The 21,160-nt window shown below is 45.5% G+C and overlaps 1 protein-coding gene across 1 annotated transcript; it reads left to right on the forward strand.

Annotated features, from left to right (window-relative positions):
• The first annotated feature begins 2,918 nt into the window (after positions 1–2,918).
• On the forward strand, positions 2,919–20,709 carry LOC142281511 (OX-2 membrane glycoprotein-like). Its single transcript, XM_075332860.1, has 5 exons — positions 2,919–2,964; positions 9,106–9,447; positions 9,860–10,171; positions 14,217–14,326; positions 20,114–20,709. Exons 1-5 carry the CDS (start codon positions 2,919–2,921, stop codon positions 20,189–20,191), a joined length of 888 nt encoding a protein of 295 aa, XP_075188975.1. The 3' UTR covers positions 20,192–20,709.
• Positions 20,710–21,160: the final 451 nt, after the last annotated feature.

A 21,160-nucleotide genomic window follows, 5' to 3' on the forward strand; every position in this document is an offset into this window, starting at 1 on the left:
AGAGACAGATAGGGAAAGAAACAGACAGACAGAGATAGATAGGGAAAGAGGCAGAGACACAGTGAAAGATGCAGACAGAGATAGAGAAAGAGGCAGACAGAATCAGACAGACAGAGACACACAGGGAAAGAGGCAGACAGACAGAGGTAGACAGAGACCGACAGGAAAAGAGGCAGGCAGACAGGAAAAGAGGAGGACAGACATAGACAGACAGAGAGAGAGAGAGACAGACAGAGGGAGACAGGGAAAGAGACAGAGACAGACAAGGAAAGAGGCAGACAGACAGAGACAGACAGGTAAAGAGGCAGACCGAAAGAGAGACAGACAAACAGAGACAGACAGACAGAGGGAGACAGTGAGAGACAAAGACAGACAAACAGAGACAGAGAAACAGAGGGAGACAGGGAAAGAGACCACAGACAGACAGACAAAGAGACAGATAGCCTATGAGGCAGACAAAGACAGACAGTGAAAGAGACAGACAAACAGAGAAAGAGGCAGACAGGGAAAGAGACAGACACCGACAGACAGAGGCATAATACGCACCCACTGGGGCTATGGGGCACTCGTTACCAGGCCGTTCTCTGTCTGGGAGGATGAGGATGTCACGGCATAAGGTCCAGCTCCATGACCCTGGCGGTGTCGTTTAAATGGAGGGGATTATTTACAGGGGATGATAGTTCATTATGCCACCTGTGGTACTCGGCCACATATAGCCAACGCTGCGTGATGGGACCGCTGTGGCAGATGTGTGTCACCATCTGCTGATTTGGTATCGCTCTCCACAGGTACAGCTGACCCCAGCGCTGTTGGGAGTAGTAGTCCTTTGGATGTAAAGATGGGGTGCAAGGCCGAAAGCGCAGGAGAATAACAGAGCAACACAGGGATGCAGTCACAAGTTCTTTACTCACGATTGTTGTTCCAAGTTAACATGACTAGTCAGTGGTTACCTTTGGAGTGCGGAGTTCTGCTGTGGTGAGGATCCAGCCGATCCCGGGTAGTTCGGAGGTAAAGATCGGTGCACTCTTCTATGTTCCTTCCTTGGACCTCTTCCTGCGCTAATCTCTCCCGCCTGTCCCATGCGTACGCACACAGTGCCCTGAGCCGGTGTTCTCGGATCCTATGGGGTAGCCTGAAGCTGTGTCCCCTGGCCCTATATGGTCACCTTCCAGTGGATTTGTGTGCGGTGTTGGCTTCGGTACTTGCAGTATCCTTAGCCGTCGGTTTTACTAGCTGAGCACATTGGTTCTTCTCCTCTAGTCTAGGGACCAGGTCCCCGTTGGGGGCCAAGTCCCTCCACTCTGGGAATGAGACCACGGGGAGTATGGCGCACTTCCCGTGGGCTCTAGGACCCCTACTCTCCTGTGCCTGGGCCGAGCTGCACCAGCTCCAGACCACAGGTATTCACTCCTCCACTGCTCCCTCACGACTAACTTTCCACAGTGTCCTCCCACCAACTAAACTCCACCTCCGAGCTGGCTTAGGGGATGGTGCCACTACCGAAGGATAGCTATACCATAGCTTAAGTGCACCAGGTCCCAATTATGCCCGGTGGTGAGCTGCTAAATGAAAGTGTAATGTGTTTGTGTGTACACCGGTTTGCGACCTCTTCCCTACCTGGGAATGGGATACCACACCTCTGGCTGAGATGCAGTACCTCTGTGACGACTGAAGCCTCACGGGTGCCACACATACAGAAAAAGAGACGGAAAGAGACAGACAGACAGGGAAAGAGAAAGACAGAGAAAGAGGAAGACAGACAGAGAGAGAGACAGGGAAAGGGGCAGACAGATAGAGACAGAGACAGACAGAGATGGATACAGACAGAGAGGCAGACAGACAGGGAGTCAGACAGAGACAGACAGACATGGAAAGAAACAGGCAGGCAGAGAAAGAGGCAGAAAGACAGACAAAGAAAAAGGCAAACAGAGGCAGAAATAATCAGGGAAAAAGGTAAACAGATAAACAGGCAGGGAAATAGACAAACAGACAGAGACAGACAGACAGAGGTATAGAGGGAAAGAGACAGAGAGAGACTGACAGGGAAAGAGACAGACAGACAGACAGAAAAAGAGGCAGACAAGGAAAGAAACAGATGACAGAGACAGACAGAGAGACAGACAGGGAAGGAGACAGAGACACACAGGGAAAGAGGTAGACAGAGAAAGAGAGAGACAGGGAAAGAGGCAGACAGGGAAAGCGGCAGACATACAGAAGCAGATAGACAGACAGAGACAGACAGGGAAAGAGATAGAAAGGGAAAGAGGCAGACTGGAAAAGAGGCAGACAGGCAGAGGCAGATAGGCAGAGACAGACAGGGAAAGAGGCAGACAGAAACAGACAGGGAAAAAGACAGACAAACAGAGACATACAGGGAAAGAGACAGACAGAGAAAGAGGCAGACTGGGAAAGAGGCAGACAGACAGAGGCAGATAGACAGATAGAGACAGATGGGAAAGAGGCAGAAAGAGAGAGACGGGGAATGGGGCAGACTGGGAAAGAGGCAGACAGGGACAGATGAAGATGGAAAGAGGCAGAGAGACATACAGGGAAAGAGGCAGACAGCGAGAGATAGGGAAAGAGAGAAAGGATAAGAGACAGAGAGAGAGAGAGACAGGGAAAGAGGCAGACAGACAGACAAAAAGAGAGGGAGACAGACAGACAGACAGAGGCAGACAGGCAGAGAAAAAGACAGACAGAAAAACAGAAAGAGGCAAACATGGTTCATCAAAATGATGATCAGATGACAGCCATCATCTGCCGGGAAATATACTGGCAAAGTACCGTAAGTATGTCATATGTCAGTAAGGGCTTAGAAGATCACGCTTTACATCAGCTGTGTTTATTTAGATTCAGTTCCTCTTTCTACTACCGTATGATACTTTGAGACTTATTTCCTGGCAACTTCACAATACAGCATGACGCCTCTGGGCATACTTGTGCTTCTTTGTAGCTCTGCACTAGGTGAGTGTTACTCTTACTGGAGTTCTCTATTTGTAACTGTTATGGAGGGTCTGCTTCTTACCCTGTTATAAGGTATTGTGTTTATTACTGTTTTAGAGATTTGGTATCTGCCAATAATTTAGCTTTAATGGTTGTCACTCGTACGGGGAACTTCTTGCTTGCAGTAATGTGGGGAACAATGTTTTAGACACTACTTGTAATCATAAACCCTGGTGCCTTCCAACTGGAGTGAAAGCAATGCTTAGGAGAAAGTTGATTGCAGATTTGGCCATACGACCCATAGTCACAGAGACCTAGGCATCATCTATTGTACAGGCTGATCAATAGTCTATTGACGAATTATTATTACTGTCCAATTCGCATGATAACAAAAACAGTCATAAATACGATTATTCTGCCTCCAAGTGGAATCATGATGTTGGCAGCGTGTTCCCTCGATGTAAATAATGATCATGTCTTATTATGTCATTTGTTGGGTAATCAGTTTGATATTTATCTCAACCCATAGTATGAAACGAGAATTGTTACATCTAAATAGGCTTTACTGTGCAGTGGAATGTAGTCTATTTTTTTCTGTTATCAGCTGCATCAGGTCAGGGCAAAAGTTCTGTTCCATTTTCTAACAAGACAGTATTTTTTCTCAAATTTCCAATTTTTAGAGTTCTGAGTTCTGTGGCACCCCAGTGGTCCGGGTGTCACAGTAGCATTGGCCTTCTCACAGGGGTAATGTTATGCCAGGAAGCAAGAAAGGGGGTCCCCCACGCTAGGTAGCACTAGCTGCCAATGCTTTCCTGACTCCAGACCAGAAAGGGGAGCTCATGGACCCGGTTTAAGGGGAGCTTCCCTATACATTCTGGCCTGAGGGAGGGGTCAGTTAGTGAGAAACAGGGAAGAGGAGTGAGAAAGAAGTGAACAGAAGCCTGGGGGAGCAGAGAGTGACAGAGCTCACTCCAGAGCAGAGCGAAGAGACACAGGACGCTGGAGTCCTTGGTTGTCTGGGTACTGTAGGCCTGACAGCTGAATTCAGAGGGCAGGATACTGCATGTCTTCTGGCACTCAAACCACCCAGGGCACAGCAGTATACGAGAGCCCAGAGCTGCTACCAGAGAAGCGGCAGCTGTAAAAGGCTCGCACCATCTGCCATATGGGTGAGAGAAAGCACCAGGAAGAGGGCCGCATAGCTTTAAGCAGCAGGGACCTACATGGGACAATGCAGAAGGGAGGCCTACGAATTCACCTGGCTAGGTGGATACCCCAATTGTTTCCAGGCTGTCCGGACCTCCGTTACCATCTGAGCTAGTTTTCCTGGCCTGCACCATCCACTACCAAGTAAAAAGATAAAGGAAACTATAGTGTCTGTGTAATCCAGTTTTTGGCTGCGTCTTTGGTCTTGCACCCCAACGTTAATTACTCCATCATAGACTATTCCAGTTGCCCTGGGGCCCTGCTCCACCTGTGGGTAGCTGTACCATCATTGCTGCGACACCATCTGCCACAGCGGTTCCGTCCAGCAGCGTCAGCCAGACATTGCCGAATACCATACGTGGCGTTACGACTCATCCCCTTTAAATATCCCTCATTTAACGACACCGCCAGGGTCACGGAGTTGGGTTCTACTGCCATGACTTCCCAACAGAACCGGCCCCGAGTGTCCCACGGCCCTGGTGGGCATCTCAGTTCCGATGTTAATATTAGCAGTTTGTGTTAAAACATGTGAGGTCACCATGGCACCATAATGAGCCACAATTGAGCACTAAAATGCTTGAGTTCTCGATTGGAGCAGGTGGGACGCTTGGACTGGCTCGATTCGAGTAACAAGTATAATAGAAGTCAATAGGAAACTCAAGCATTTTTCAGTAAGACTCTAACAGGAGGTCTGGCAGACAGGAGAATAGCTGAAATGGATGGATAAAGTGCTCAAATGGAATGGGAACACATGGAGAAGCATCTCTGACTCCAAGGTTGCTGCCGCTAATTTTGAAATGAAGCCAAGGTAAAGCAGACAGCTGGGGGCTGGTGTTATCAGGTTGGGAAGGTCCATAGTTATTTGGCCCTTCCCGCCTAAAAATAGTAGCCCACAGTTACCAAAGAATTGGTGCATCACATTAGATACTCCAATTCTGGCACTTTGCCCTGCTCTTCCCGATTGCCCTGGTGCGGTAGCAATAGGGTAATATTTTTTTGGAGTTGAAGTCAACTGTGTGATGTTAGCCAGCATCAAACCCAGGGGTTAGTAATGGACAGGAGTCTATCAGACACATTATTAATCCAGTAATAAAAAAAAATACACAAACCAATTTATTATCTAAAATGTTTCTACCAAGTTCCATCATAATCCACGTTCCCTGGATGCAGCTCTGGAGACTGTAAATAGCAGTAAAGTACAGCTATTCACAGGTGTCAAGTAGTGAGATAACTCTCATAACCATTTTCAGGTCTCACTGAGTGCAGCGTTGAGCCGACAGCTGTGATTTTCATCACTCCCCGATGCCTGAGAATAGATGTACTTTACTGCTATTTACAGTCTCCAGAGCTGCTTTCGGGGAACGTGGATTACGATGGAAATTCGTAGGAATATCTTTGACAATAAATTGGGGAAAGATAGATAGTGTGGGAGAGTATTTATTCAAATATACTATTTTTTTCCCTGTATGTGTTTTTTTTATTACTGGGCTAGTAATGAGGGTGTCTAATAGATGCCTCTCCATTACTAACCTTTGGGTATGATGCCAGCTGACATTACACAGCTGACATCAACCCCACAAGTATTACTACTGTTTCCACAGCACAAGGGCAATTAAGATGAATTGATGCATTTAATGTAATGCGCTAATTCTGGGGCAGCTGCAAGCTGACATTTTTAGGCTGGGGAGGGCCTAATAACCATGGACCTTCCCAGTCTGATAATGTCAGTCCACAGTTGTCTGTGTTACCTTGGCTGGTTATCAAAACTAGGGTGGACCCCTCACCATTTTTTTTTAGTTATTTATTTATTAGGTTAAACAAGCCTAAAATCGCCCTTTAGTGCCACGTGAAAGGCCCTAAATGGTGCAAGTGTACGATATACAAAATACTGTAATAGCAATTAAGCCGTAAATAATAATAATGTTGAGTTGCTTGGCTTTACTTCCATTGCAAGAAGACCACTTTTAACCAGAATTATCCAAACAGTAGATGGGTGTAGCTAGGTGTTACTGGTTTTTGCCAAATCTGAGCTGATGGCACTGCTGGATAATTTTTAATTTAAAAGGAAAGTAAGCATGATGTTTCTTCCAACTGCTGTCAATAAGTTCCCTTTTCGACCATTACGTCTACAGTCCTCATAGTTGCCAATTTCATGGTACATCTTTAAAAAAGGTTGAAGAGCACAGCACATCTTGAAACCCAAATATGCTTTGAAATGTTGGCATGATTGACACCTTCCTGATGTAGTATAACTACCTTGCGTCTTGTTGCTGAGCTCAGCCTTGCCACGGTGTATGACATGAAACTGTCTTCTACATTCTCAGAATTTGTCTGTTCCTCACTCACTTTCAAGCCTCCTACACAGCTGTTTCAGTTTCCGTTAAAGACCAAGTTTCAATCTTCATACTAAAATGATGATTATTCTCAACTTTTTGGAAGTGTTGCTTTAATTTAGATTTATTTTTTTTTGCTTATTCACTTGGCATTTAATAAATACAGTCATATGAAAAAGTTTGGGCGCCCCTATTAATGTTAACCTTTTTTCTTTATAACAATTTGGGGTTTTGCAGCAGCTATTTCAGTTTCATATATCTAATAACTGATGGACTGAGTAATATTTCTGGATTGAAATGAGGTTTATTGTACTAACAGAAAATGTGCAATCCGCATTTAAACTAAATTTGACCGGTGCAAAAGTATGGGCACCCTTATCAATTTCTTGATTTGAACCCTCCTAACTACTTTTTACTGACTTACTAAAGCACTAAATTGGTTTTGTAACCTCATTGAGCTTTGAGCTTCATAGGCAGGTGTATCCAATCATGAGAAAAGGTATTTAAGGTGGCCACTTGGAAGTTGTTCTCCTATTTGAATCTCCTATGAAGAGTGGCATCATGGGCTCCTCAAAACAACTCTCAAATGATCTGAAAACAAAGATTATTCAGCATAGTTGTTCAGGGGAAGGATACAAAAGTTGTCTCAGAGATTTAAACTGTCAGTTTCCACTGTGAGGAACATTGTAAGGAAATGGAAGAACACAAGTACAGTTCTTGTTAAGCCCAGAAGTGGCAGGCCAAGAAAAATATCAGAAAGGCAGAGAAGAATGGTGAGAACAGTCAAGGACAATCCACAGACCACCTCCAAAGACCTGCAGCTTCATCTTGCTGCAGATGGTGTCAATGTGCATCGGTCAACAATACAGCGCACGTTGCACAAGGAGAAGCTGTATGGGAGAGTGATGCGAAAGAAGCCGTTTCTGCAAGCACGCCACAAACAGAGTCGCCTGAGGTATGCAAAAGCACATTTGGACAAGCCAGTTACATTTTGGAAGAAGGTCCTGTGGACTGATGAAACAAAGATTGAGTTGTTTGGTCATACAAAAAGGCGTTATGCATGGAGGCAAAAAAACACGGCATTCCAAGAAAAGCACTTGCTACCCACAGTAAAATTTGGTGGAGGTTCCATCATGCTTTGGGGCTGTGTGGCCAATGCCGGCACCGGGAATCTTGTTAAAGTTGAGGGTCGCATGGATTCAACTCAATATCAGCAGATTCTTGACAATAATGTGCAAGAATCAGGGACGAAGTTGAAGTTACGCAGGGGATGGATATTTCAGCAAGACAATGATCCAAAACACCGCTCCAATTCTACTCAGGCATTCATGCAGAGGAACGATTACAATGTTCTGGAATGGCCATCCCAGTCCCCAGACCTGAATATCATTGAAAATCTGTGGGATGATTTGAAGCGTGCTGTCCATGCTCGGCAACCATCAAACTTAACTGAACTGGAATTGTTTTGTAAACAGGAATGGTCAAATATATCTTCATCCAGGATCCAGGAACTCATTAAAAGCTACAGGAAGCGACTAGAGGCTTTTTATTTTTGCAAAAGGAGGATCTACAAAATATTAATGTCACTTTTATGTTGAGGTGCCCATACTTTTGCACCGGTCAAATTTTGTTTAAATGCGGATTGCACATTTTCTGTTAGTACAATAAACCTCATTTCAATCCAGAAATATTACTGAGTCCATCAGTTATTAGAGATATGAAACTGAAATAGCAAAAACCCAAATTGTTATAAAGAAAAAAGGTTAACATTAATAGGGGTGCCCAAACTTTTTCATATGACTGTATTTATTAAATGCCAAGTGAATAAGCAAAAAAAATAAATCTAAATTAAAGCAACACTTCCAAAAAGTTGAGAATGATCATCATTTTAGTATGAAGATACTTTTTCATATGACTGTAGATAAAAAATGAACTTTTAGCTCTTTAATTTTTAAAAAAATATTCTTATTTTTTCTGCACCTGTTTAAAACTTTTGCACAGTACTGTATATTCTTATAGTGGTCGGAGTTCCATTTTTTAATACAGATCTCTACATTTTTGACATAGATATGGCATTTAGAGCTGTCAGCATAGGAAGAGCTTTGTAACTTATACATGGACTTACATATAGTATTAAAATTGAAAAGAAAAAACCCACTGTATGCAGCAGAAGGGTCCTAAGCTCCCTCTAGTGGTGACTGCAGGCAGCCAGAATTGTGTATCTTATGATTATAATGATTTGTCCAATTTGATATGCACTAAGGTATAACCAAAAAAACTTGACTATCCCTATTGGAATAGATAGTGAAAGACATGGGAACCTATGCGCTCATCTTTGGGGGCGTTCAAGACTGTAATCTATCTATTTTAGGTTTTAACTGAAAGGTGACCATATTCTGGAAATAAATGACTATTGAGGAACATGGGGAACTGTACATTCTTATGGGCTAGGTCATTGGCCTCAAAGACCTTTCATGGCTAATGAATGGTAAGGAATATCCATTCCTTCCTCAAAAGATACTATACCCAGAGAGGCAACGCTCAGGGATATAACATGGGTTTACACATATCCTTACTATTCATTACTAATTACATTACTATTTTTACACTTTTATTTCAAAAGGGTCAATACAAGTTAGGCATGCTGCAAAGAAAACTTCAAAAATTGGCGGCAGCGTAACTCTTGAGTGTCAACTGATGTCCAATGAACCAAATGTCATTCAAATCACATGGTATAAAGAATCTGGCAATTTTACCGGGGCCGTGGCTACCATCAGTAAGACGTATGGGCAGAAACTTCTTGGTTACTACATGAATCGAATAAAACAGTCTTTGCACAAAACTCTCAATAACTCAGCAATAACGATCAACCCCGTGAACCAGGAGGACGAGGGATGTTTTAAATGTATCTTCAATCTGTTTCCATTGGGAGCCTCCACTGGAACCATCTGCCTTGAAGTCTATGGTAAGTGTCATTTTGGGGTAAGGACTGGAATCTCTGGGAGGACTCTGTAGGGGTCTTCTACTTGAGGTGAATTTTCTTTCGCACTTCAATGCATGTATATTTGGCTAAAAATCAAACATTGAAATGCTCCAATTATTTGGTTTCTACAACCTTTATGTAGTGACCTCATTCTCTAGGTCTTTATCTCTCTTCTCCTCGACCATCTTCTATCCAAATTTGTGACCAGATGAAAGTTGTATTTCAATATTCTCGACCCTTCTTTCCCCAACATCATCTGTGGAGGAAAGTTGGGAGGGCCTCCAACACATTAGTTGGTTGCCTAATTCTTCTGAAATTTTGGCCAACGTTGACCTGACCTAACTTTAAATTTACACTTTACAAGCATTTTAATTTCTACTTTTTTTATGTCCAGAGGAACAAATATTGGAACCCAACCTTGAAGTACATAAGATCGGCCACCCTGACATCTTAGGCATGCTGTACATTGTCACCTGCTCCACCACTGGGAAACCTGCTCCTAACATTTCATGGAAACTTCCGGAAAACCTGGATATAGTTCCAGAAGTTTACTCTATTGTCAACCAGAATGAAACCGAGACGGTTATAAGTAACTTTACTCTAAACATCTCCAGCACCGGATATAAAAACGTCCATCTAAGCTGTGTGGTCCGCCACCCCGCCCTCAGCTCAGAGAAATATCTAACAACAGAAATAAAGTACATTGGTAAGTATTAGAATATTTGATAACTTTTTAAGTCAGGCTCTCAAAAAAACATATCTATGACGGGATCACTCTAGTTGCCACACATACATGCGTAGGTTCAAAGATGAACCAAGACCTGTCAAGTTTTGTCCACTTTTGTGCTTCAGTATCTTGTGAGGTTTTAGATACAAGGGACTCAAATGAAATTCGATTTGACAGATTCGGTTGTAGAATTTGATTTTAGTCAAATGACCAGTAAATGCAGTTTGTCATGCTATACGAGATCGTAGAGTACAATAAATGGAGGGATATAAAAAAAAATTATTACACTCACCTCTCCCCGTGAGAAAGCAAATCAGCAGAGGGCTGCTGGAATAGGAAAGGTGAAGGGCTGAGTATGAAGGTTTTTTTTGTTTTTTTTGGGGAGGTTTACCCTTTCCAAGTTTAGAAAAGAATTAAGTAAAATTACATAACTACATATCTTGACAAAAGACCTAGGTCTATCTAAGTTAACCTTCCTCCACCAATAGTTCAACCTTCCTCCACCAAAAATGGTGGCCAGCAGATTGCTTTTCTCCACTTGATCAAATGGAATTGCAAAAAGAGGCATATACTGTATATAAATATTTTTGGTGAAACTGAAGGCAAATTTGATCTACTCTACTTGGTTTCTGTACAGTTTCTTTACTAATATCAAAAACGTAAAAATTGACACATATTTCTAGAATAGGAAGTATTTCTTACTATATCTCACATTTCCCTACTTGACCAACTTCTGCTTCCTCATCTCTGGGGGTTTTTATGGAGGATGTCCAGGATTTTGATATTGATGGCCTGTTTTTTAGATAGGCCATCAATTTTATGTGATCATCCAACACCCGGTACCCCATTAATTAGCTATTACCAAGTCCCGAAAGTGTCTGCAGCTGGAACACCACAGCTCTGTACACTGTTTAATGAGCGTTCTCAGGTACTGTAAGATAATCTAATTCACTTCAAAGGATACCGAGCTGCACACTTTATACAAAAGATCATCATCACTCACGGGACCAGTTAAAATCACATCAAGGGGCAAAATTCTTGGACAACCCCTTCATATAATCCAGCAATCTCCTTTCCTGATCATGACTAGAGATGAGTAGACCCGTGGAAATTTGGCTTGGCAGGATCATCCAGACTTTAGATAAAGTTCGGTTTCGGACTTGACCTGAATCCCAATGGAAGTCAGTCGGTTCTCCACTCACATGCAGCCATCCATAAACAGATCACTTCCGGGGGCAGGTTGATGGGGTTTTCCAATATTTTACTTCTTTTTGTACACACTACGTTCAATGACGCTGGTGTTACCCCCAGTGTGAGCCATTAAAACACTGCAAGCGGCTCGCACTGGGCTGAGCACTGAGCTTACGAGAACACAGCGATGCTCGCGTGACTAGTCAGCATACGTAAAGAACCCAAATTTCGAACTCAAATTTTTATTTTTTTATAAAGTCTGTGTTTGGTGCAAAAACCAAACACTGAATCTTGGGTTCGCTCATCTCTAATTATGACGTAATTGTTGGAGTCTCACCAAAGTAATAGTGCCAATTAGAGATGGGAGAATCAACTCACAAGACACTCGTTTATGGCCAGGTCAGAAATCTGTGACCACTGGACAGGAGCCCTGCAGATCCTCATACTTCCCGGCATTTCCAGCCCTTGCTGGTCAGCTGGGCTGATGTGATAGCATCATAGCAATGACATGGTGTCAAGTACAGTAGACTACAAGCCAGGCTAATTAATGAAAAGAGGGTCCTGGAATACCGGTGCTTAATGAGATCTGCAGTCATTCCATCCAGTGGTCATAGATGACTGAACTGTCCGAGGCATCGGAGTCCTGTGATCTATGAGTGTGTTTTTAATTCTCCCCGAAAAGCAATGCCAAAATCATTCTTCTGTTGCATTTATATGGAAGCTGTGCAAACCAAAAATATACCATGTGCTTTTTAAAATGATGAGGCACGAAGTGGTGCGATATGTGCAGATAGACAACATCATACAATGTATATCTTTAATATGACCATGTGTTTGCACACTAATATAAAACATGTACAATAGATTGGGATTCCCCAAAGTGGAAACCCCCTTATCATTGAAGGTTTAGATAATAAATTACCAGAAATTTAGATAAGCAAATCGAATGTGTGTCACAATTTTATGAACTTAATTTAAATAATTTGTGATTCGCTTTCCAGGATTGCTTAAAATGGCTTGTAGCCAAAAACTGAATCAACCATAGAAGGCTGATATGACCTCAGATGCCTCCCATCTATTAAATCATGATACATAGCACAGCCAATTAGTTGAAGCTGTCATAGTCTGTATAAAAGTCACATGCCCACCGGGGCCATGGGGCACTCGGAACCGGGCTGGTTCTGTTGGGAGGTCACAGCGACAGGGCCCGACTCCTTGACCCTGGCGGTGTCGTTTAAATGGGGGAATATTTACAGGGGAGATGTCGTGACACCATCTGTGGTATTTGACCACTTGTAGCCGATGCTGCGGGATGGGCCATCGGGGCAGATGGTGACGCAGCCGAGTTGGCATAGTTCTCCACAGGTAGAGCTGGGCCCGAGGGATCTTGGGAGTAGGGGCGCAGGGCCGAAGGCGCAGGCAAATAAAGCGACACAGGAATGCAGTCTCAAGGTTTTATTCACTGTTGCAAGTTCCAGGTTACACGACTAGTCAGTGACCGCCTTTGGAGTGCTGATCCCGGGTAGTTCGGAGGCCAAGACTGGTGCACCCTTCTATGTTCCTTCCCTGGTCGTCTTCCTGCACTGACCTCACCCGCCTGTCCCGCGCCTACGCACACAGTGCCCTGAGCCGGTGTGCATGGACCCTACAGGGTGACCTTAAGCTCTGTCCCTTGGCCCTATGTGGTCACCTTCCAGCACATTCGTGTGTGGATTTGGCTTTGGTACCTGTAGTATCCTTAGCCTACGGTTTTACTAGCTGAACACGTTGGTTCTTCTCCTCTAGTCTAGAGACTGGATCCCCATTCTACGGCCAAGTCCCTCCACTCACATGTGGAACAAGTCCAGGGGTGTATAGCACACTTCCCGTAGTCTCTAGGATCCCTTTTCTTGTGTGCCTGGGCCAAGCTGCACCAGCTCCAGATCACAAGTCTTCACTCCTCCACTGCTACTTCTCGACTGTCTAACTTTCCACAGTGTCCTCCCACCAACTAGACTCCACCTCTGAGCTGGCTTAGGGGACGGTGCCACTACCGAAGGATTTAGTTGCACTAGGCCCCAACCATGGCTCGGTGTGAGTTGCTAAATGAAAGTGTAATGTGGTTGTGTGTACACCGGTTGATGACCTCCTCTTTACCCGGGAATGGGATTCTACACCTCTGGCTGAGGTACAGTACCTCTGTGGCGACTGAAGCCTCAGGGGCGCCACAAAAGCAGAAGCAGGAAATACAGCAGCCTTTTTAGGGTGAATCTGGATAGTGAGAGGACGTGACAGCTCACAGCTTAATATAAGAGATTGGAAGAAAATCCATAAAACACTGATGAAACTGTTCAGATAGTGTGTAATAGTGCAGATTAGAGTGTGAGGTATAGACTGATAGTTGCCACCAGTTACCACCCGTTTATTAATAGCCATATGTTATGAGATTACTTGTTCATTACTAAGTCTGTGTTAAAGACCTTGAAACATGTTCACTACAGTCATAGGAGACCTCAGAATGTTACACACATCTTTTCAAGGAAATGAGAGGCTTTGCAGCACATTTTTTTAAAAAATTTTGGAGAATTCTTAAGTTTGGTATAAAGTCAAGTGAGTCAGTTCTATGACCTCACCAGTGGCAGACATACCGACGGTGCAGCCAGTGCAGCTCCACCGGGGCCCAGAAGTGAAGGGGGGCCTATGCAGGGCAGTTAGTAATGATGGCAATCTAGCCTGTTGTTCGGAGCCCGAGCCTCCGGGAGACCCATGGCCAGATTGCCCTCATCTAAGAAAAGCAGCGTGCCGGGCAATGAGCGATCCTGGACCTCACACATTTCTAACATTCATTTCACAGGAAGTCAAGAAGATACAGATTTGAAGACTATTGGGATTTACATCATCATTATCCTTTTGATTTTCATTTCGGCCATAACTGCGTTAGTAATTATCTGGAAAAAATATTGGGTAAGTATTTTCAGTCCACAGCTTTTTCCAATATGGAGGAAATGATGAATGATATAATGATGAAACAGAAGAGTCAGCTTCTTATATAGAGGGGAATCTGGAACTTTCCCTAGAGATTTGCACTGCCCTGAGATGTGTCCTCTCTTTCCGACGCAGTCACCAAACACACCATACTGAGCAAAGTCTAATCCACTCACTTCATTGGCTTATTTCCGGGGACACGCACCACATTACACAGGCCCACACTTCTCCTCATGGTCCCTAACAGTCATAATATGCTTCTTCCCACCTTGTTTGGTCACTGCAGCCCTATTCAGTACTGGTCTAGTTGATTTTTTCAGGGTCCCATCGATAAGTCACCCTTCACCAGCCCCCTAGTTTGGTAGCCAAGGTTCACTGGATACAGCTGTTGCTTTAGATTCTCAAATTCACATCATTCCAACTCAGTCCATCCTCTTCCAAAAAAGACGATGTAGTAACTAAATATTTTATGGGATCACCCTACTCACCCTACACAATGCACTTCCTCTGTATGTCCATGAAGAATAAAATTATTTCTGGCCATTATGTGCCTTATATCTTGAATGTTTTCCCAGTTTTTCCCTCTGCAGACTCTGTTTATAAATTTCAGTTTTCTCTAAGCTGGTGAGACTAGCTGCTATGATGTCTCCCATACACAGCACACACAGATTTTAGGGACTCCTGCTCTCCTGTCTCTAAATATGTTTAGATGCATATTTGTTTTTACGAATGCCCTACATTTTACACAAGTTCTTCCCTTCTATCTGTGTTTTTTTTTCTCTGAGCTGGTGGGTGGAAATCAGCTGCTGTGATGTCTCACATACACAGTATACACAGACATTACGGACTCCTGCTTCTGTATATATTTAAATGCATATATTTTTACAAATGCCCTACATTTTACACCAGTGTTTCCCTATATCTCTAATTTTCCTTTTTCTTTGAGCTGGTGGGTGGAATTAGCTGCTATGATGTCTCCCACACACAGTACGCATAGACAGTAGGGACTCTTGCTCCCCTGTTCCTGTCTCTATAGATATTTAGATGCATATTTGTTTTTTATGAATACCCTAAATTTTACACAAGGTTTTCTCTCTATCTCTAATTTTTCTTTTTCTCTGAGCTATTGGGTGGTGATGTCTCCCATACACAGCACATAAAGACATTAGGGACTTCTGCTCTCCTGTCGAGATATATATATATATATATATATATATTTTATATATATATATATATATTTATATATATATTTAGATACATATTTGTGTTTTTACGATTGTCCAGTTTTTCCCTCTATCTCTTTTCTTTTACTTTGAGCTGGTATGTGGAGAACAGCTGCTATGATGTCTCTCACACACAGTACACACAAATATTACAAGCTCCTGCCCTCCTGTTTCTATATATTTACATTTTTTTATGCCCTACATTTTACACCAGATTTTCCCTCTAATTTTTCTTTTTCTTTGAGCTAGTGGGAGGAGAATTGCTATTATGATGTCTCCCATACACAGCACACACAAATGTGTGATTCCTGCTCTCGCATTACTATACAGCATGTTTAGATGCATATTTATTTTTACGACTGTCCTACATTTTACACCAATTTTTTTCTTGCTCTCTATTTTTTTTTTTTCTTTGAACTGGTGGGTGGAGATGAGCTATTATGTCTCCCACACACAGTACACACAGATATTAGGAACTCCTGCTCTCCCATCTATATATATAATTGCCTTATTCTGTCTGTCTGTCTGTCTGTCATGCTCCAAAATTGTGTCCTTACGGTGACACAAAGCTGATTGGCCGCTGGGCTCGCCATGGCCCCGCCCCCCCACACGGATTGGCCGCTCGCCCAGGCTGCGCCCCCACACGGATTGGCCAGCCGCTCGCCCAGGCTCCGCCCCCCCCACAGATTGGCCTCTCGCCCCGGCACCCTGCAGGCATTGGCAATTCGGCCACGCCACGCCCCCCTCACGCAACGCACGCTAGCTCTGGCCCCGCCCACCTCCCCCCGCACATTCCCCGAACTGACACGGCTGTCACGGAGGTGAGTACTATACTCACCCCCCTCTCCCCCCCCGCGCATTCCCCGAACTGACACGGCTGTCACGGAGGTGAGTACTGTACTCCCCCCCCCGTCCCCCATCCCCCGCTCGCACGGGAGTGGTGTGGGCTCCCGTGCGAGCGGGGGACGGGATGCGTTGGCATGGTTGCAAGCGCATCAAGGTCCTGCAGCGGCGGAAGATCCACACGCACACACATAACAGCACACACACACACATACACACACATCAGATCACACTCACTCTCACACACACACCTCACACACACATCACATCGCATCCACACACTCACAGCATCCGGCGATATCGCTTGCTTCTCGGCCTCGATACTGTGCTGTTGTGACCTTCCAGGACCTGACGGAGGATCACATGGCCAAAAGCATGTGGTATCTCCGGATGTTGTGACTGTGAGCGCGTATGTGCGATATCGTCAGTGTCTGTGTGTGTGAGTGTATGCGATCGGGTGTGTGTGAGTGTCGGGATCGGGTGTGTGTGAGTGTCGGGATCGGGTGTGTGTGAGTGTATGCGATCGTGTGTGTGAGTGTCGGCAGAGGAGCACGGCGTGCTGGAGGAGGCTGGGAGCAGAGAGGCTGATCTTGGGGAAGGCTGGGAGGGGGAGGCTGATGCTGGGGGAGACTGGGAGGGGAAGGCTGATGCTGAAGGAGGCTGGGAGGAGGAGGCTGGGAGGAAGGAGGCTGGGAGGAGAGAGGCTGATCCTGGGGAAGGCTGGGAAGGGGAGGCTGATGCTGAGGGAGGCTGGAAGGAGAGAGGCTGATGCTGGGGGAGGCTGGAAGGAGAGAGGCTGAGGCTGGGAGGAGAGAGGCTGATGCTGAGGGAGGCTGGGAGAGGAAAGCTGATGCTGTGGAAGGCTGGGAGGACGGAGGCTGGGAGGAGAGAGGCTGATCCTGGGGAAGGCTGGGAGAGAGAGGCTGATGCTGGGGGAGGCTGGAAGGAGAGAGGCTGATGCTGGGGGAGGCTGGAAGAAGAGAGGCTGATGCTGGGGGAGGTTGATGCTGGGGGAGGCTGGGAGGAGAGAGGCTGATGCTGGGGAAGGCTGGGAGGAGAGAGGCTGATGCTGGGGACAGAGAGGCTGATGCTGGGGACAGAGAGGCTGATGCTGGGGACAGAGAGGCTGATGCTGGGGACAGAGAGGCTGATGCTGGGATGAGAGAGGCTGATGCTGGGAGAAGAGAGGCTGATGCTGGGGACAGAGAGGCTGATGCTGGGGACAGAGAGGCTGATGCTGGGGACAGAGAGGCTGATGCTGGGGACAGAGAGGCTGATGCTGGGATGAGAGAGGCTGATGCTGGGAGAAGAGAGGCTGATGCTGGGGACAGAGAGGCTGATGCTGGGGACAGAGAGGCTGATGCTGGGGACAGAGAGGCTGATGCTGGGGACAGAGAGGCTGATGCTGGGGACAGAGAGGCTGATGCTGTGGGCAGCGAGGCTGATGCTGCGGGTAGAGAGGCTGATGCTGGCGCAGCATGGCGGATGGAGCACGTTTGGGAGTGCGCAGCATGGCGGATGGAGCACGTTTGGAAGTGCGCAGCATGGCGGATGGAGCACGTTTGGGAGTGCGCAGCATGGCGGATGGAGCACGTTTGGGAGTGCGCAGCATGGCGGATGGAGCACGTTTGGGAGTGCGCAGCATGGCGGATGGAGCACGTTTGGGAGTGTGCAGCATGGCGGATGGAGCACGTTTGGGAGTGCGCAGCATGGCGGATGGAGCACGTTTGGGAGTGCGCAGCTTGGGGGATTCAGCACGATGGGGAGTGCGGAGTATGGCGGATGGAGCACGTTTGGGAGTGCGCAGCATGGCGGATGGACCACGTTTGGGAGTGCGCAGCATGGCGGATGGAGCACGTTTGGGAGTGCGCAGCATGGGAGATGGAGCACGATGGGGGGTGCGCAGCATAGGGGATGGAGCACGATGGGGAGTGCGCTGCATGGGGGATGGAGCACGATGGGGAGTGCGGAGTATGGCGGATGAAGCACGTTTGGGAGTGCGCAGCATGGCGGATGGAGCACGTTTGGGAGTGCGCAGGATGGGAGATGGAGCACGATGGGGGGTGCGCAGCATAGGGGATGGAGCACGTTTGGGAGTGCGCAGCATGGCGGATGGAGCACGTTTGGGAGTGCGCAGCATGGGAGATGGAGCACGATGGGTAGTGCGCAGCATGGCGGATGGAGCACGTTTCGGAGTGCGCAGCATGGGGGATGGAGCACGATGGGGAGTGCGCAGCATGGCGGATGGAGCACGTTTCTGAGTGCGCAGCATGGCGGATGGAGCACGTTTGGGAGTGCGCAGGATGGGAGATGGAGCACGAAGGGGGGGGGGCGCAGCATAGGGGATGGAGCACGATAGGGAGTGCGCTGCATGGGGGATGGAGCACGATGGGGAGTGCGCTGCATGGGGGATGGAGCACGATGGGAAGTGCACACCTCCCCCCAACACACACACACACGCGCGCGCACTGCACAACACACCACACACACACACTGGGAACCACAAACAACTGCCCTACACAGACACCCACACACAGACAACGCTGCACACACAAATATACGCACATACCGCACAACACACACATTGCATAAAACATACCTCCCCCCAAAACACACCACACACACACAAACCGCGCAACACACACACACAACGCTACACACACAGCGCTCCACAAACAACGCAACACACAAACAACACCGCTCTCACCCCCCATCACACCCAGACAACACCCAGAACATGTACAGCGCCCTACACAAACACTTGGTAACTACACACAACAACATCTATATATATATATAACAAAAATCATACATGAACTACACAATACGTAAATTCTAGAATACCTGATGCGTAGAATCGGGCCACCTTCTAGTTTCTATATATTTACGTGCATTTTTTCATGACAGTCCAATATTTTACAACAGGTTTTCCCTCTAATTTTACTTTTTCTTTGAGCTAGTGGGGGAAGAATTGCTATTATGATGTCTCCCATACACAGCACACACACAAATGTCTGATTCCTACTCTCGTATGACTATAAAGCATGTTTAGATGCATATTTATTTTTACGACTGTCCTACATTTTACACCAGTTTTTTGCTCTCTCTCTAATTTTTCATTTTCTCTGAGCTGGTGGGTGGAGATTAGCTATTATTATGTCTCCCACACACTATACACAGACATCAGGGACTCCTGCTCTCCTGTTTCTATATATTTCTATGAATATTTGTTTTTACGAATGTCCTACATGTTACACCAGTGTTTTTCTCTATCACTACTTTTTCTTTTCCTCTGAGCTGCTGGGTGGAGACAGGCTGCTATGATGTCTCCCATACACAGCACACACAAACATCAGAGATTTCTCCTCTCCTGTCCTTATGTCTTTGCCTCTCATGTTGGGAAGCAGCATATTTATACACACTAAATTGGTGCATTTTACATGAATATAGTAAATGCAAATGAATATTTTACATTTACAGTCGGCTCTTCTCTATTTTTTTCTGGGGAAAACCAACCTAAGCATTTCACAAATAAATTATAACCGAAATGCCGAAAATGCAAATTTTGAGTGCTGCATGTGTTAGGTCTTCTCCCTAGAACTTTTTATCTGTATTATTTTGAAAATCCCTCTCTAACATTATATCTACAATTAACAAAAAATGTAAAAATATAAATTGATCATAATTTATTTTATTTTAGGGCAAAAAGAAACTGAATAAGCCACTTGATACAAAAAGCACGGGATGTCTCCTGAGGAATAAATCGTTAGACTGTTAGCCGCAGTTCTAGTAATGTTCCTTCAAAAGCCCGGACCTCAACCCCATCCAACAACAAGAATGGACATTGTGAGCCCGGCCTCACACAACGTCAGGGTCCAACCTCACAAATGGTCTTCAGAAGGATGGGACAAAATTCCCACCGACGCCTCCAAAATCTTGTAGAACTCCTTCCCAGAAGAGCGGGAGCCATTATATTTGCAGAAGAGCCGACTCCATAGTAATGTCTATGGATGTAGGATGGGAGGTCAGAAAAGCTTCATAGGTGTTACGTGTAGTTGCCAAAAACTTTTACCCAACATTGTGTGTCTTCTCAATTTTGTGCATGGCTGGACAATTCTATAAATGAAATACTTCTACCTCTTGTGTTCGCTCCATCTCCTCGTAGATTGTAAGCTTTTGTGTGCAGGGATTTCACCCGTCTTCTTTGATCATCAATAGTTTCTGGCTTTAATTGCACATGAAGTTTTTGAATTTGCGTACATATTATTTTTTACGAGTCCAGAACCGTTTTGTACAAGCGATAGAGAAGTGCTGGTACACTTATATGTCAATGATTCATTTGTGTTATTTATTAAATAATTTATTAATTACTTTTTTATTTCTATTTCCCTTTACATTATTGGAAGAAATTTCATAAACGACAATAGAAACTGGGCAAAGATCGAATTAAGAAAAGGCTATAAATGTATTATATGTTCTTGTCAACAATATTTACATCTACTACAAAAGTGTCACGCACTTGAATATCAGGGTTTACCTAGTACCTGGTAAACCTCCAGAAGATGTAACAACACACAGTGGGTCACAATACTATGGCGGTACCTGCCACAAGGGAGAGGGGTGAGGGGGAACCTCCTGCACTCACCTCAAGCTGACTCCTGAGCTCCCTAGCGTCCCTATACAGGTTCTTCCAACCTGTCGCCGAGCCAGATACCTTAGGCCCTCAGCTGGGCCTAAACTCACCCTG

The sequence above is a fragment of the Anomaloglossus baeobatrachus genome, chromosome 2 (genome assembly GCF_048569485.1).
Source record: "Anomaloglossus baeobatrachus isolate aAnoBae1 chromosome 2, aAnoBae1.hap1, whole genome shotgun sequence".
Classification (NCBI taxonomy): domain Eukaryota; kingdom Metazoa; phylum Chordata; class Amphibia; order Anura; family Aromobatidae; genus Anomaloglossus; species Anomaloglossus baeobatrachus.